General features: G+C 35.7%; 2 protein-coding genes and 1 pseudogene across 2 annotated transcripts; all 3 read left to right on the top strand.

Moving 5' to 3' along the window:
- The first annotated feature begins 1,160 nt into the window (after positions 1-1,160).
- On the top strand, positions 1,161-4,037 carry LOC131798815 (LITAF domain-containing protein-like). Its single transcript, XM_059116476.2, has 2 exons — positions 1,161-1,516; positions 3,399-4,037. Exons 1-2 carry the CDS (start codon positions 1,287-1,289, stop codon positions 3,568-3,570), a joined length of 402 nt encoding a protein of 133 aa, XP_058972459.1. The 5' UTR covers positions 1,161-1,286; the 3' UTR covers positions 3,571-4,037.
- A 29-nt stretch (positions 4,038-4,066) lies between these two features.
- Positions 4,067-5,981, top strand: LOC136280356 (uncharacterized; annotated as a pseudogene).
- A 1,199-nt stretch (positions 5,982-7,180) lies between these two features.
- Positions 7,181-12,809, top strand: LOC131798797 (geranylgeranyl transferase type-1 subunit beta). The gene is made up of 9 exons (XM_059116450.2): positions 7,181-7,313; positions 7,923-8,047; positions 8,532-8,602; positions 9,477-9,619; positions 10,361-10,493; positions 10,656-10,701; positions 11,539-11,723; positions 11,965-12,073; positions 12,198-12,809. The coding sequence occupies exons 1-9, from the start codon at positions 7,210-7,212 to the stop codon at positions 12,335-12,337; spliced, it is 1,056 nt and encodes a 351-aa protein (XP_058972433.1). The 5' UTR covers positions 7,181-7,209; the 3' UTR covers positions 12,338-12,809.
- The last annotated feature ends 92 nt before the right edge of the window (positions 12,810-12,901 follow it).

Raw genomic sequence — 12,901 nt, 5'->3', positions numbered from 1 at the left:
TCTTCTAAGTCATTTGTGTTTACCGAAAGTTTCGTTATATGGTGGAAGGTTGATTTCCCAGACTTCACCATGTGATTTTTTTCTGTCTTGCTCAATAGCTCGCTTTTATTACTTTGAAATTGCCCTTATGAATACCTCTCAAAGGAAGGAAAGTGTACGGCAGCTAGTGCCGCAGACAGTAAGAAACACTGCCTGTTTGAATGCGTACGTATGTGGTATGGTTGAAACAATTTAGTGTAGCTACAGATTTTCTCCGACCGCAAGAGCCACTTCGACAGTGGTAGAACACTAAGCCGCCCATTCAGCTTGCAGCTCGATTGATCTTCAAGTTTCTAATCTGCAACTCAATCAAAAAACGTTTTCCTCTGGGCGGGCGTTTCGTAGATTAGATTCTCAGTTAAGATCTAGCTCAAATAAACCGTGTTTCAGATTACATGTTTTATTCATTCCCGGCCACAAATCAAAATCGAAATAAAAATCCAGTTCTATTTTCGCTCTCCGAAAGAAGTTTGATTGTTCTGACAAAATTGAATTTCACAACGAAGAAAAATGCAATTTCTTTCGTGTACTCTTTATATGCAAAAATGTTTTAAACAGTAATTGTACGTGTATTATATTAGAAGCGTTTTTGAATTAAGCGCAAAAGACAACTGTTAGCTGTTGAATAGAAACACATGTAAGGTGTCTTGATATCTGGTCTAATATCATCTGGTTTGGAACTGAAGCAGAGACAACTTTCAATCTAATTTGGCTATGGAAGTTTACAGTTCAAACGTTTAATGATAGTCAGTATCAAGCCTCACTGATACTTATGTACATCTTGACCGAAATTTATGGTTTTTCACCAAAGTACACCGTATGTTGACAGTGTTTTTATATTGCTAAATCTCTAAGAAGCTTGTAATTTTTGTGAATGGAACTATGTAGTGTCTTGAAAATTATCATTTCAGTAATTTCGAAATAACATTTATTATCGTCGAGTGAGATTCCTTAGATTGAAAGAGAGTTAACTTGATTGGGCGAATTGTGACGAAAAGATTTGCTCTGTAATCGAGCAACAAAGGGCTGCGGATGTCGCGTTTGGCCAATAGGAAATCACAAGTAGACAGCGTCTAACGAATGAGGTATGCGATAAGCTATTTTGATGTCGTGTTGTTTAAAGTAACAATTTCAAAATATATTTAGGAACCGAACACTTGGGATTCCTAAAAATATTTTTCAAAAGAGACCTTAGCCGGCGTTTTCTTCAAAGAAGTTATAATATTTCTCGGGTTTAATTTTAAAACATGACCAGCGAAGAAAGGATACACCTGGTTTCACAGAAAGTGGGTGAAGACGAAGAGTGTACAAAACAAGCAGGTGCAGATGGCGCGGAATCCTCTGATGCCGAAACCGCTTTCGAAGATGTTCCAGTGTACATTACATGCCCATATTGCCATGAAAAAATTGTCACTCGTACCAGTTTCAAATCTGGAAAATATACCTATTGGACCTCGGCCTGTCTATGCATATTTCAGTAAGTATGAATGAGCATTTCGCTCCAAATATATTTTGTTTCTGTTGTATGAGTGACTCTTGGAGAAAATTCATTCTCTGTGGTTGGAAATATCGCCATGAATATGATTGTTCCGAGACTTACATGTATTCAAAACAAGAGTATCGAATCAAATTTTTCGTTTGTGTTTCACGGAGGCAGACGGATTTTTTCATTGAAAATAAAGCCGAATTATTCATACCAATCAGAATCAAAGTTTGTCAATGGAATTTTAGTCAGTTATCACGATTTGAAGTGAAATTTATTTAGGAACAATCTCGGATCAAAAGTCAGTAAAATTAAATAAGTTTGGGTCTTTGTTTTCATCTGAGATCATATACAGTACATTTAATTTCAGACTTCACCTATTTTAAATCGAATCAAACAGGGTTGTTTTGCAAACTGTCTGCCGTATATAGAATAAACAGTACTGATTTAATTTATCGAATGCAGATGAGTAGCTCTTCGCGCGACTTGGATTTAGCAACAGTAATCAGCTTTACTGAGGAGCCTGTGTCGTAAAACTCGATATAAACACATCACCTTTTATCAATTAGTGCCCTAACGCTACGCGCTCTAAAACGAATCTTCCGAACGAGAACCAATCATTTGACCGAGAACCTGGCGTGAAATGTTTCAGTTATGTAGATAGTTGTCAAAACATTCTTTTCATATAACAATCGCACCATAAAGGAGGGGACACCTCATGCTGACATGATACAGAACAAACCTTTGTTACTAATCAGCTTCACTTCATCAGCTTCTCCACCTGCTCAATTTTTTTTTCTGTATTCATTTTCCAACTAGCTGAGACGTGAGGATGAAAGGGAAAATTTACAAGCGACGCTGTTCTTAATTATTTGTCTGCCCGGTATACATTTTTCATGTCGCATAGGGTTTTTTTTTTTCAACAGTTTCGAACTTGAAAAGTTGATTCGTGTTGCACTACCTTTAATTATTGCTAGAGTATCAACAACGTGTTGAAATAAATGAAGCTTATTCAAATTGCATTTGATAAAAGGGACAAAGAAATCTTTGAATACTAAAAGAGTCACTTGTTAAGGAATGGACTCCCGAGAAACGTGTTTTAGAAGTAACAACATTGAATTCTAAGGAAATATAAAAAAGCAATAACCTTTTCAACTGGTGTAAAAGGTTATTATTGAAAGAATTTTATCTTGTGTTATCTCTCGGGTGTCGTTCATTTTTATTATTCATTCTTTTTTTTTAATTTTTAAATTATTTTCATTCCTGTTTAAAAGGTTGGCTCCAGGCCACACAAAAAACCTTAACCTTGTGTCTGATGCATTTGATTTCAAGTCGTCAACTTGGGAGATTCACGTGACTTTTTCTGACAAATAACGCTTGCTTTGTTTATTACCATGGTATGGTATCACTTTCACAGTGATGAGATATATTTTTCAACCTATCCCTGTTAATTTCAAAACGTCATTTTACTAATGAAAAACCCTACTCCTAGACTGCATTTCGCAAAACAGCTTCTGTTTAGTTGATCTCATATGTTTTTGCCACATCGAGCAATAGACCTTAATAAAGTAATGAAAAACTAAATCAATGTTGTATTAGTTCTACAAGAAGCTTATCATGCTGAGCAATAAAAATCACCGCCGGAGATCTTAGCCGAGAAATACACAGTCACTTTATTATTTTTTTAAATTTCTCTTATCCTTTCTATTCCTATAATTTTCCATCACAATTTTTACTCTCGTTAATCTTCGTAATTTTACGGCAAGTTTAAAAGGCACAGTTAATAGGCTTTTTTATGCGCAAATATTTTGTAATGGTTACTTTCCTGTTTCCCAGCGTGATTTCGAATGTCTAAGCTGGTGGTATTACGTTTCAGGTGTTACTGTTGTATGTGGATACCGTTTATAATGGACGGGCTCAAGAATGTAGTTCACACTTGTCCAAAGTGTGGTGAAAAGATTAGTGAATACAGTCGCTTTAGAGTGGATCGAATATGGAACAAAAAGAAGAAACACAGACAAGCACAGCATAATTACACCAGAGGATGACGGGACACAATGGAGATACAGTGGCTGAACTCAATTACTTGGTTCTGCTGTGGTCATTAAGACGGAGAGGATAATGAACAAAGACAAGTTGATGTGGTCGAAATCGTTCTCACAACTGGGAAAAAAGGCTTATGCATAAATGAAGAATCTTTAATTCATGAATTTACTCGCCATAACTGAGATGGTTTCTCGATCTAAACTGACACTTTGGCAAATACACTCTTTACAATTAATTAAAAGAGATCTTCCAGCCCAGTTGACTCAAGAAATGTTGATTATATATTTTTCAGTAATTTTAAAGGTAACTTTGAACAAATTCAAATTATGAGATCGGTTTACTTATGATCACAAAAAGCAAATTTAGCGAATTTTGTTTTCTGGAAAAATTTTTTGGTTGAAATTTGGGTGATAATTTTGTCACCTCGGATCGTATTGAAATCCTACCGGTGAAGTCGAGACGAACTTACTAAACGTTTGTACACTTAATTCAATAAATATGGTAACAAACAAGTTTGTTTCGGCTAATTCGTGCATCTTGGTAAGAGACATTGAGGGTGGGGCTCGGGAAGTAGTTTGAAAGTACCCTAAACTGACCCTTTCCATTGAATGTCCAAAGTATCCCCTTTCTAGATTGTGAGAAGACATTATATTTTCAGAAAATCTGTTGTGCTTCTTAAAATGCTTACATTTGCGAAAATTTGTAAAATCATGAAGTGGTCACTTGCAGGATGCAACACACACATGAACTGGAAACTTACAGAGCGAATGTAAGACAGCTTGATACCGGTTTTACCTTCATAGATATGTGTAACAGTCTATAGTTAGACAAGAGATTTTACATTAATATTCTCTTGGGTTACAAAATTGTAAGTGAGTACACCACATCCTATTTATAAATAATATATATGTGTTTTCCAATTAACGGATTCAGGGTACTGTGTTCGGCAATACGTTGATGCAAGTATCACTTTTTTTTTAGCACTTTTCTAAATGTGGTCTATGTGATATGAACTTTGTTCGATACACCAACCGACTCTTCGATCAACATTTTGCCGAAAACACATGCTTAACACCCACAGAACCTCAAAACCAGTTTTAATTAACAACTTTTCAGTATTGGAAAAATGCTGCAACAAATTCGATTGACTTATCCTCAAAATGATAATTATTCAAGATCTCAAGCCAACTCTGAACGTGCAAAATAACTCAATTCGCGCGAAACTATTCAAGTGAGATAACATGCAAGTGTGTATTACTTTAGTTCCACTAATTTACATTCAAACTGCAATAAAACTGTCATTTCTACCTTGATAATGATGTCCGCAACATCGAAATGTCAAACAGCTATAGTTTTATCATTTCTATTAAAGTTTTTCAGTAAACCACTGTCATTATTATTATCATTATTATTATTATTATTATTATTATTATTATATTGGTTATATTGGTTACATATTGGTATCAATTGTCAGTGAAAGCAACCATGCCATTAGTCGAGAAAATCGTTTCCCACACACATAAGCTACCACTGTTGACCTCAATGTGCATTCAGCGCAGCAGGCAGCCCGAAGTGAGAGCGAAAAGGCACTTAAAAACTCAGTCGATCATATCAAGAACACAGTACCAAGAAAAGTATCAAGATCTCTAGATCTGGCTGGAGAAAAAGGAACATCCATTTGGCTGTCGGTGGCGCCGATGAAAGAAATGGGTTTTAACCTGAACAAGAGGGAGTTTAGAGACGCTATCAAGCTACGATTGGCCAATTGACGACACTCCCCGCACATGCGTTTGCGGCGAAACCTTTTCTGTGGACCATGCCATTATCTGTAAACGGGAGGGTTTTGTAATTCAGCGCCATAATGAGTCATGCGATATCGAAGCTGAGTTACTTTGTATGGTATGCAATGATGTTCAGACAGAACCCGTCTGAACATCAGGCGAACAACTAAGTAGAGGGAAAAACTGGACGTTCATGCACGTGGATTATGGGAAAGACGATGCAATGATCTGCCTTTTTTGATGTTAAGGTATGTCACTCAAATGCAGACTCGTATCAAGGTCTTGAACCTCAGTAGATCTTAAGAATGCACGAAAAGGTGAAGAAGCGTCTAAATGGGGACAGAGTTATTGAAGTTAAACATGGTACATTTACACCAGTGGTCTTCACCACAACCGGAGGTACGGGAAAAGAATGCGGTATATGCCATAGCAGACTGGCTGAGCTGATTTCAACTAAGAAAGTAGAGAGTTATGCGAAGACCATCTAATGTATCAGAGCGAAAACGTCTTTCTCATTATTAAGATCCGCTCTATTGTGTCTGAGAGGCTCAAAGACTATTAAGAGAGTCCTGTGCGACATTAAGAACATTGATATCCAAACAACAGAAAGGGCCATGTCCATTGAATTTTAGACGTACATTCTTTTATATGTTCCTTTTTTCTTCTCTTTGTAAATATTGACTTTTAGACTAGTTATCGTTCACAAGTATTTGAGAGATTGAATTCTAAATCGTTGCTTTTTATGTTGATAATGTAAGTTCTTCGGAGTTAATATACATTTTGGTACAAAAAGGACGATTTGTTTTCGCTCTATATCGATCTGTAAATATTCCGACTGAGTTGTGAATAAAGCATTATTATTATTGTAACTTTTTTCTGGCTTGGAATCCGGTGGACTCGTTAATTCAAGCACCATACGATGTACAAAAGACTGTGATTAAAATATTGCAATGTTGTGTGCTGAATTCCCGAAAGTAGAATTGACCGATTTGAGTGACACGGGTAGGCACAAGTTATAATGCACCAGGTAAATTTCGCGACCTGCAATAGCTTGTTCCCTCTATCTTTTCAAAGTAGCCAGCGGACAGAAAACCTGTGGTAATGTCAGACTGGTTCTTCGAGGTTTTGCATGTAGATTCGTGTGAGTGGTTAAAACCAACCTTTGGATCCTCAAAAAAAGGTCCATTTCCCCTGAATAGAGATGGCCCTTTGATGGAGTTACAGATACAAAGGTTATATGAACATTTTTCCGGGAACAACGTTGTTTCCATGGAATGGTGGTGTTCCCTGAGTAGAAGTGTCACAAAAGAGAGGTTCCACTGTATTTAGAATACTCTTCTGGAAAGAAAATCTTAAAATTTTCTTACTTCGATAAAGCTGAAAGCGCTTAGTCCCCGTGGAACTTGTGGAGTTGATTACCGGCAGATTTATAAATTTGTTCCCCATTAGTTATTTATCTATCTATTTATTTGGTTTCACCGCGCAAAGCCTTGAGTCTTGTTAAGTTTCGATAAGTTTTCTGGTCATGACACGATCGACACCCATCCAGAGATTGGCCTCGTGAATGGTAATAAAAATTTACAGGGTTACTCAGCTAGCTTTTCGCTGAAAAAAAAGAAAAAAAAAACCCAAGACCAACTTAAACATGTTGATTTCCAATAGAATTGATCTGTGATGAACAGAAATAAATTATTTGCCCCGTTTGACTGCAACACACCTATTTGTAAATGGTGTAATGAAAAATTCACAGTCCTCATTCCCAGTCTTTTTCTTCGTCATGTGTGATCCTCAAACACCTCAGTGACGCTTACACGATAAGCATTTGGAATTAATGAGAGGATCGTGGAGATCGAAAAAACTATGGAAATTGCAAAGGAAGATTTTCTTTGTAGAAAGCACATTCAGTTCTTTAAACGATGCTTAGAAGTACTGCCATCGCCCTATAGCTCTTTAGATACCAGCAGGTTTGTTTACTTGCCATCGAATGGCACCTAGCGGATTTTATTATACTCTTCCTTAAGCAAATTTTTGCGTTCTACACTACTGTCAGACAGATTGGCCATCACTACGACTGTCACAGTATTTCTTCTTTATTCCTGATGTTTTGATGACTTTTGCATACGGCTTACGAAATATTGAAGAATGATCTGTAAGCCCGGCTAACTTAAATGAACTTTCTCATTAACTCTTTTGAAGAGTTAATTGAGCTCTGTAACATACACCGTCATTTACTCTTTAAAACAACAGGGAAGGATGTCAGTCCGGAATTTATCAATATTGATTTTCGAAGTTGACCAGGCTTTTTCGGAGCAATTTGTGACTTATCAACTCTGTGTGAACTGAAGGCCTGTTAGATGTAGAAATTTTTGGTTTTGTGGAATCATGTTAAGGAATGTCGTTTTTAAGTATATATTTAAGCATGTTTATTTATTTTTGTATTTAATCATTCATTTATGTACTGAATAAGACTTTGAAAATTTGTCCAGAAACAATGTAGAAGATTAAGAAGATTAATCACTTCATCATAGGTGTTTTTGTTTTACCTCAGATAATGTGATAATTTTATTTTGTAGAATAACTGTGGCATTCTTTGCTCTTTCTGGTTTGGATATATTGAATTCACTTGACTCAGTTGAAAATGACAAAAACAACATTATTGAATGGATATACCATAACCAAAAGCTTCCTAGTGAATCTGGTAAGTATTTTTCAGTTGTATTGACTCAGTTGTACTGATTCATCGAAATACCAACACTAGTCAGTTATAAGTAGTCCCTGTTTACACAGATACCGAGGTTGTCCATGATCTATTATCCCATTGTAACAAAGTATGAAATATGTGCCTGGCTGTGTGTTTTTAATTACATGTATGTTCCGATTGCTTTTTTCCTTAATTGTGGTCATAGCTTACTACTTTTGGTTATAAATGCTTCATCTATCTACAACCCTTTAAATCTTAACAACAGTATGCATATTCTTCATTCTGTTCTCCATAGATTTCCTAAGGTTCTTACAAGGAGAATTTAATTCACAATTAAGAGCTTCTTTAGTTTGGTGTTTCAGGGGTGACATTGTAAGAAGAAATTAGATGTTAATCACTTTGAGGGGTCAAAGGGTTTAATTCTTTGTAAAGCATTTGGAGTTAAAATGCATATAAATTTATAATACATTTTTTGCCTTAGATAATTCAAGTATATTTAGATGCGGTTTCCGGGGATCATCAACAACAGCCTGTGACAGAATGCTCTCACAGGTACAGTTATTGTAAATTGTTGCATTTTGGTTTACAGACAGACTTCCTTTGCTGTGGTTTTGTTGTTCCCACTTCAAAGGAATTAAGTAGCCACTAGGTAACAATTACGTTTATCTTTTATATAGTGTTATTGTTCCCACTTTTTAAAAAAAAATTAGATGCCTGTTAATAACAACTAGGTTTTTTTCATTCAGTGGGAAATGACTTTGTTGGAAATATTTTACCAGGTAGTACATCTTAGAAAATATCACGAACTTAGCTGAAACTGTGTTATGCAAAATTACTGAGTGTAGGAGTGTACAAGGGGTTTGGTGACTGTCAGTTCATTTTCACTTTAGGGCAATTGATAGGGTGAGTTCTAACTTAAACTTTTAACTCCTAATTATGACCAGGACAGAATTTCTACTACATTATCAATACAGTATCAAGCATACAAGTGTCAAGAATAGAGAAGAAAACTCAATTAGGGAACTACCAAATTCTCCAAATTGATATCATAAGTATTTTATGGCAGGCAGTAAGGATGAGATCTTGGGAGTGAGAGGGTTAAAGTTATTTGTGTCTACAGGAACCACTTTGTGCAGTGATTGAGTGATAGTAACCTCTATCAGTATGCTTTTTGGTGTTCAGATCATCCCTGGGCATTTAGTTCTTGCATTTAATGCATGTTCTATCAGACAAGCTTAAAATTGTCTCCCTATTCTCAGCATTTTGCATTCTGTAACGTTTTTGTTCTCCTTCTTGTCAGCTCCCTTTAGATTGGGTTTTGTCATTGTAAGTTCAGTTCATGCAAATATCATCAAGTTTCTTATTGTTTTTCATTGTAATGATGATCTTCTTTCAACAGAAGTAAAGGTTTCTTTTTTATTTAAAGGATGTTTGTGAGTATGACTGTAGTCATATTGCTATGACTTACACAGCCCTGGCCAGCCTGCTTATTTTAGGAGATGATTTATCAAGAGTGAATCGACCAGCTGTAATTGCAGCTCTGAAGGCCTTACAGCTTCCTGATGGCAGGTCAGTGATCTGTTTTTATGCAGCTATACAAGTATGATTATTATACAGTTGGACTAATAACTTTGTCATTTAACCCTTTAACTCCTGTTAGTGACCAAGACAGAATTTCTTGTTACAATATCAAGAACACAAGTGATTAGGATAAAGAAAAATATCAGTGAGGGAATTATAATTTTTTTCTGAACCAAATTCTTAGAATCAACATCATAAAAATTGTATACCAGGTTGTAAGGAGAATTACAAGTAATATCTTGGGAGTAAAAGGGTTAAGAAATTGAATGTAAAATCATATTTATTCACTAGTGCATGTGTAAGAGACTCTGCTTGAATTGATATTTTTTTTGTGAAATTTCCATAATTATTTAAATGTCAGTTCTTTAAATGTGAAAAATATTTAAAATAGCATTTTACCTTTATAATTCACCAATGAATAAACCTGGTGAGCTTTTGCATGAAAATACATCTTCCCTCAAATCAAATCGAAGGATTATTTGGGTTCAAGCCCTTCACTCTGCTACTCACTGGATTTGTTCTTGTTCTTCTAAGCTCATATTTTATGCTGTGCTAGTCTGCCTGGTCTAGTCTGCCTCCAGTCATTTGATATTTTTAAACACATTTGTTTCCAATTTTGTTGGTATAGGCCCTGAAATGCCCCGTTTGAGAAGAGGTCAATTAAGTATATATAAACAGTTAGTGGTACATTTGGCTTAAATTTGTATTTTTTACCACATGATTTTACAGCTTCCAGCCCACAATGGATGGTAGTGAAAATGACATGAGGTTTATCTACTGTGCCTGTTGTATAAGCTACATTTTAAATGACTGGAGTGGAGTGGACATTCCTCGAGTTGTTCAGTACATCAAGGAAAGCAGGGTATGAATATTTGTACTCAAATATCATTACATTGCGCTTTTCTTGGAACTTTGAGAATCTTGTTTGTACATATTACAAACATTGCTTATCAACAATAAAACTTAAAAAGTGACAATAAAACTTAAAAAAGGTGACCTTCTCCTCTCATTTTTTGTTCTTTAGTCATATGATTTTGGATTTGGTCAAGGACCTAGCTTGGAAGCTCATGGTCAGTTATAATGGAACAGTTTTCTTTCTATTAGGAGTTATTTAATATAATTGTGGTATTGACTTTTCAAAAATTTTAACTTTGATTAACATAATTCACATTCAAGCTGATTGTTATCCCCTCCCTGTTGCAAACTGGGTCAAAGGAACCTGTGGCATAACATTCATTAAAACAATTTTAATCCTTTTAAACATTTATGTGCACTGTGCAAGATGATTTACATGTGTTGGGTTCAGGAATTATCTGGAATGTCACCTGAAATTGTGGCCAAGATGGTCACCATCATGGACTTAAGTTAGAATTTCTGCTAAAAGAGAGATGAGCTACAAATGTATGGGTTAGTGGCATTCACCTCTATCAGCTCCTTGTGCTAGTGATTTAAGTGAAGCAATAATCAAGCAAAACCTTTCAATGAAGTTTCAACAAGGAGTTATTGATAAATACCTTTCACTAGCCAAGTTTGAGCTCCCTACTGTTTGTAACAGACAAAGTTATTTCCATTGGATTTATGGCCAAAGAGGAACTGGGCATACCATAAATCAGAGCATGAAAAACCAGGTGCAGTGACAACTTACAGTATGAACCAAGAAAATGAGGGTAGTAAAATATTTATCATATCTCTGAGTTCAAATAGTGGGGAAAGATTTCAATTCAAACAAACTTATGCACATAGAGGGCTGTACAGTGAAATACAGCCAGCTAAATTGATTAATCGTATTACACATATAAACTGTGAGATACCAGATATAATAAGATAAGCTATGTGATAGGATGATATAATATGAGTGTCTTTTCTTTAATATTAATTAATCTATTCTTATGGTCATTACTTTAAAGGTGGGTCCACATTTTGTGCTTTAGCATCTCTTGTGTTAATGGATCAGCTTGATTCCTCCTTTGAGGCCAAAGAACTTGAAAGAATAAAGAGGTGGTGTCTAGTGCGTCAGAAGTCAGGCTTCCAGGGTCGCCCCAATAAACCAGTTGATACATGTTATTCCTTTTGGGTTGGAGCTTCATTAGAGGTATGAAGTTAAGGACTATTGAAATTTGTTAAAATATGTTAATTACCAGTACATGACTGTGATCCTTATTAAGTGCCTCTCTCAAATGCTCTTCTGCTTTGAATCTGATGGAAAATGTATTTAGCCTCCTTTTCTTTGTGATAAATGGAATTCAGATTTATGGATGGAGTAATTTACAATAGACCTTCACTTGTCCCTGTCAGAAGCAATGACACTAAGTTTCCTTTGTATGTGTTTTTAGTTACTTGGTGCATTCTCATGCGTGGATTTCCCAGCCAATCGGGAGTACCTTATTTCAGCCCAAGCAACAATGACAGGAGGCTTCAGCAAGTGGCCTGGTAACCATCCTGGTAAGACAGTCAAACTTAGCCCTAAGAAAGACACCAAGTTTAACTATTGCACAGATTCAGGTTATCAATTTATTGTAGACTGTTGTAAATCTATGATGAACATACAGTACTGTTTCTTTTTCAGATGCTCTGCATACATATTTTGGACTTTGCGGGATGTCTCTGATGCAGGAACCTGGCTTAAATTCAATTCATGCAGCATTGAATATTACGCAGAGAGCTGCTAATCACTTAAATAAGTTACACAAGCTAATGAATAGATGATAACTGTTTTGGTATTTGTTTGTTATCTATTTTTATGGATGCAAAAATTAGTAATAAATTTTTTGAGAACTTGAAAAGCTGGCACACGTACAAATGGTCAATTGAAAGGAAAGCCCATAGTGAAGATTTCCTGGAAGGGCATACATTCTGAGGGGCAGAGAATGCTCTCATTTTGGGAATTGTGATGAGTGGATTTACGTGATAAGCCAAGAATCAAGATGTTGATTGCACTAGGAGCATTTCTTCCCTAAGTTTCTCTGAATTTCAAGCAGTTAGTCTCTGAGAGAAAAATGTTTAAGACATGGATGTCACCTTGGCTTATTCTCCCTGAGGAATGTGCAACTAAACACTGAGAAGTGATATAAGCACACACACGTTATGACGTTTCCTTGGGCTGTAAAGAGAAAATTTACCTTTGACACCTAGGGAAGGTCTCAGACAATTTTTAACTACTTATTAGTAAAGGCAGTGTAGTGTTTCACATAAATTTAGTGACAAAAGTGATATAAAATGTTACTGGAATTTCAATGTAGTAGGTGACATAATAATTCTAATCCAATGCAT

This window comes from Pocillopora verrucosa, chromosome 4, assembly GCF_036669915.1.
Source record: "Pocillopora verrucosa isolate sample1 chromosome 4, ASM3666991v2, whole genome shotgun sequence".
Taxonomy (NCBI): Eukaryota; Metazoa; Cnidaria; class Anthozoa; order Scleractinia; family Pocilloporidae; genus Pocillopora; species Pocillopora verrucosa.
This window is presented reverse-complemented; position numbering and strand designations above follow the sequence as displayed.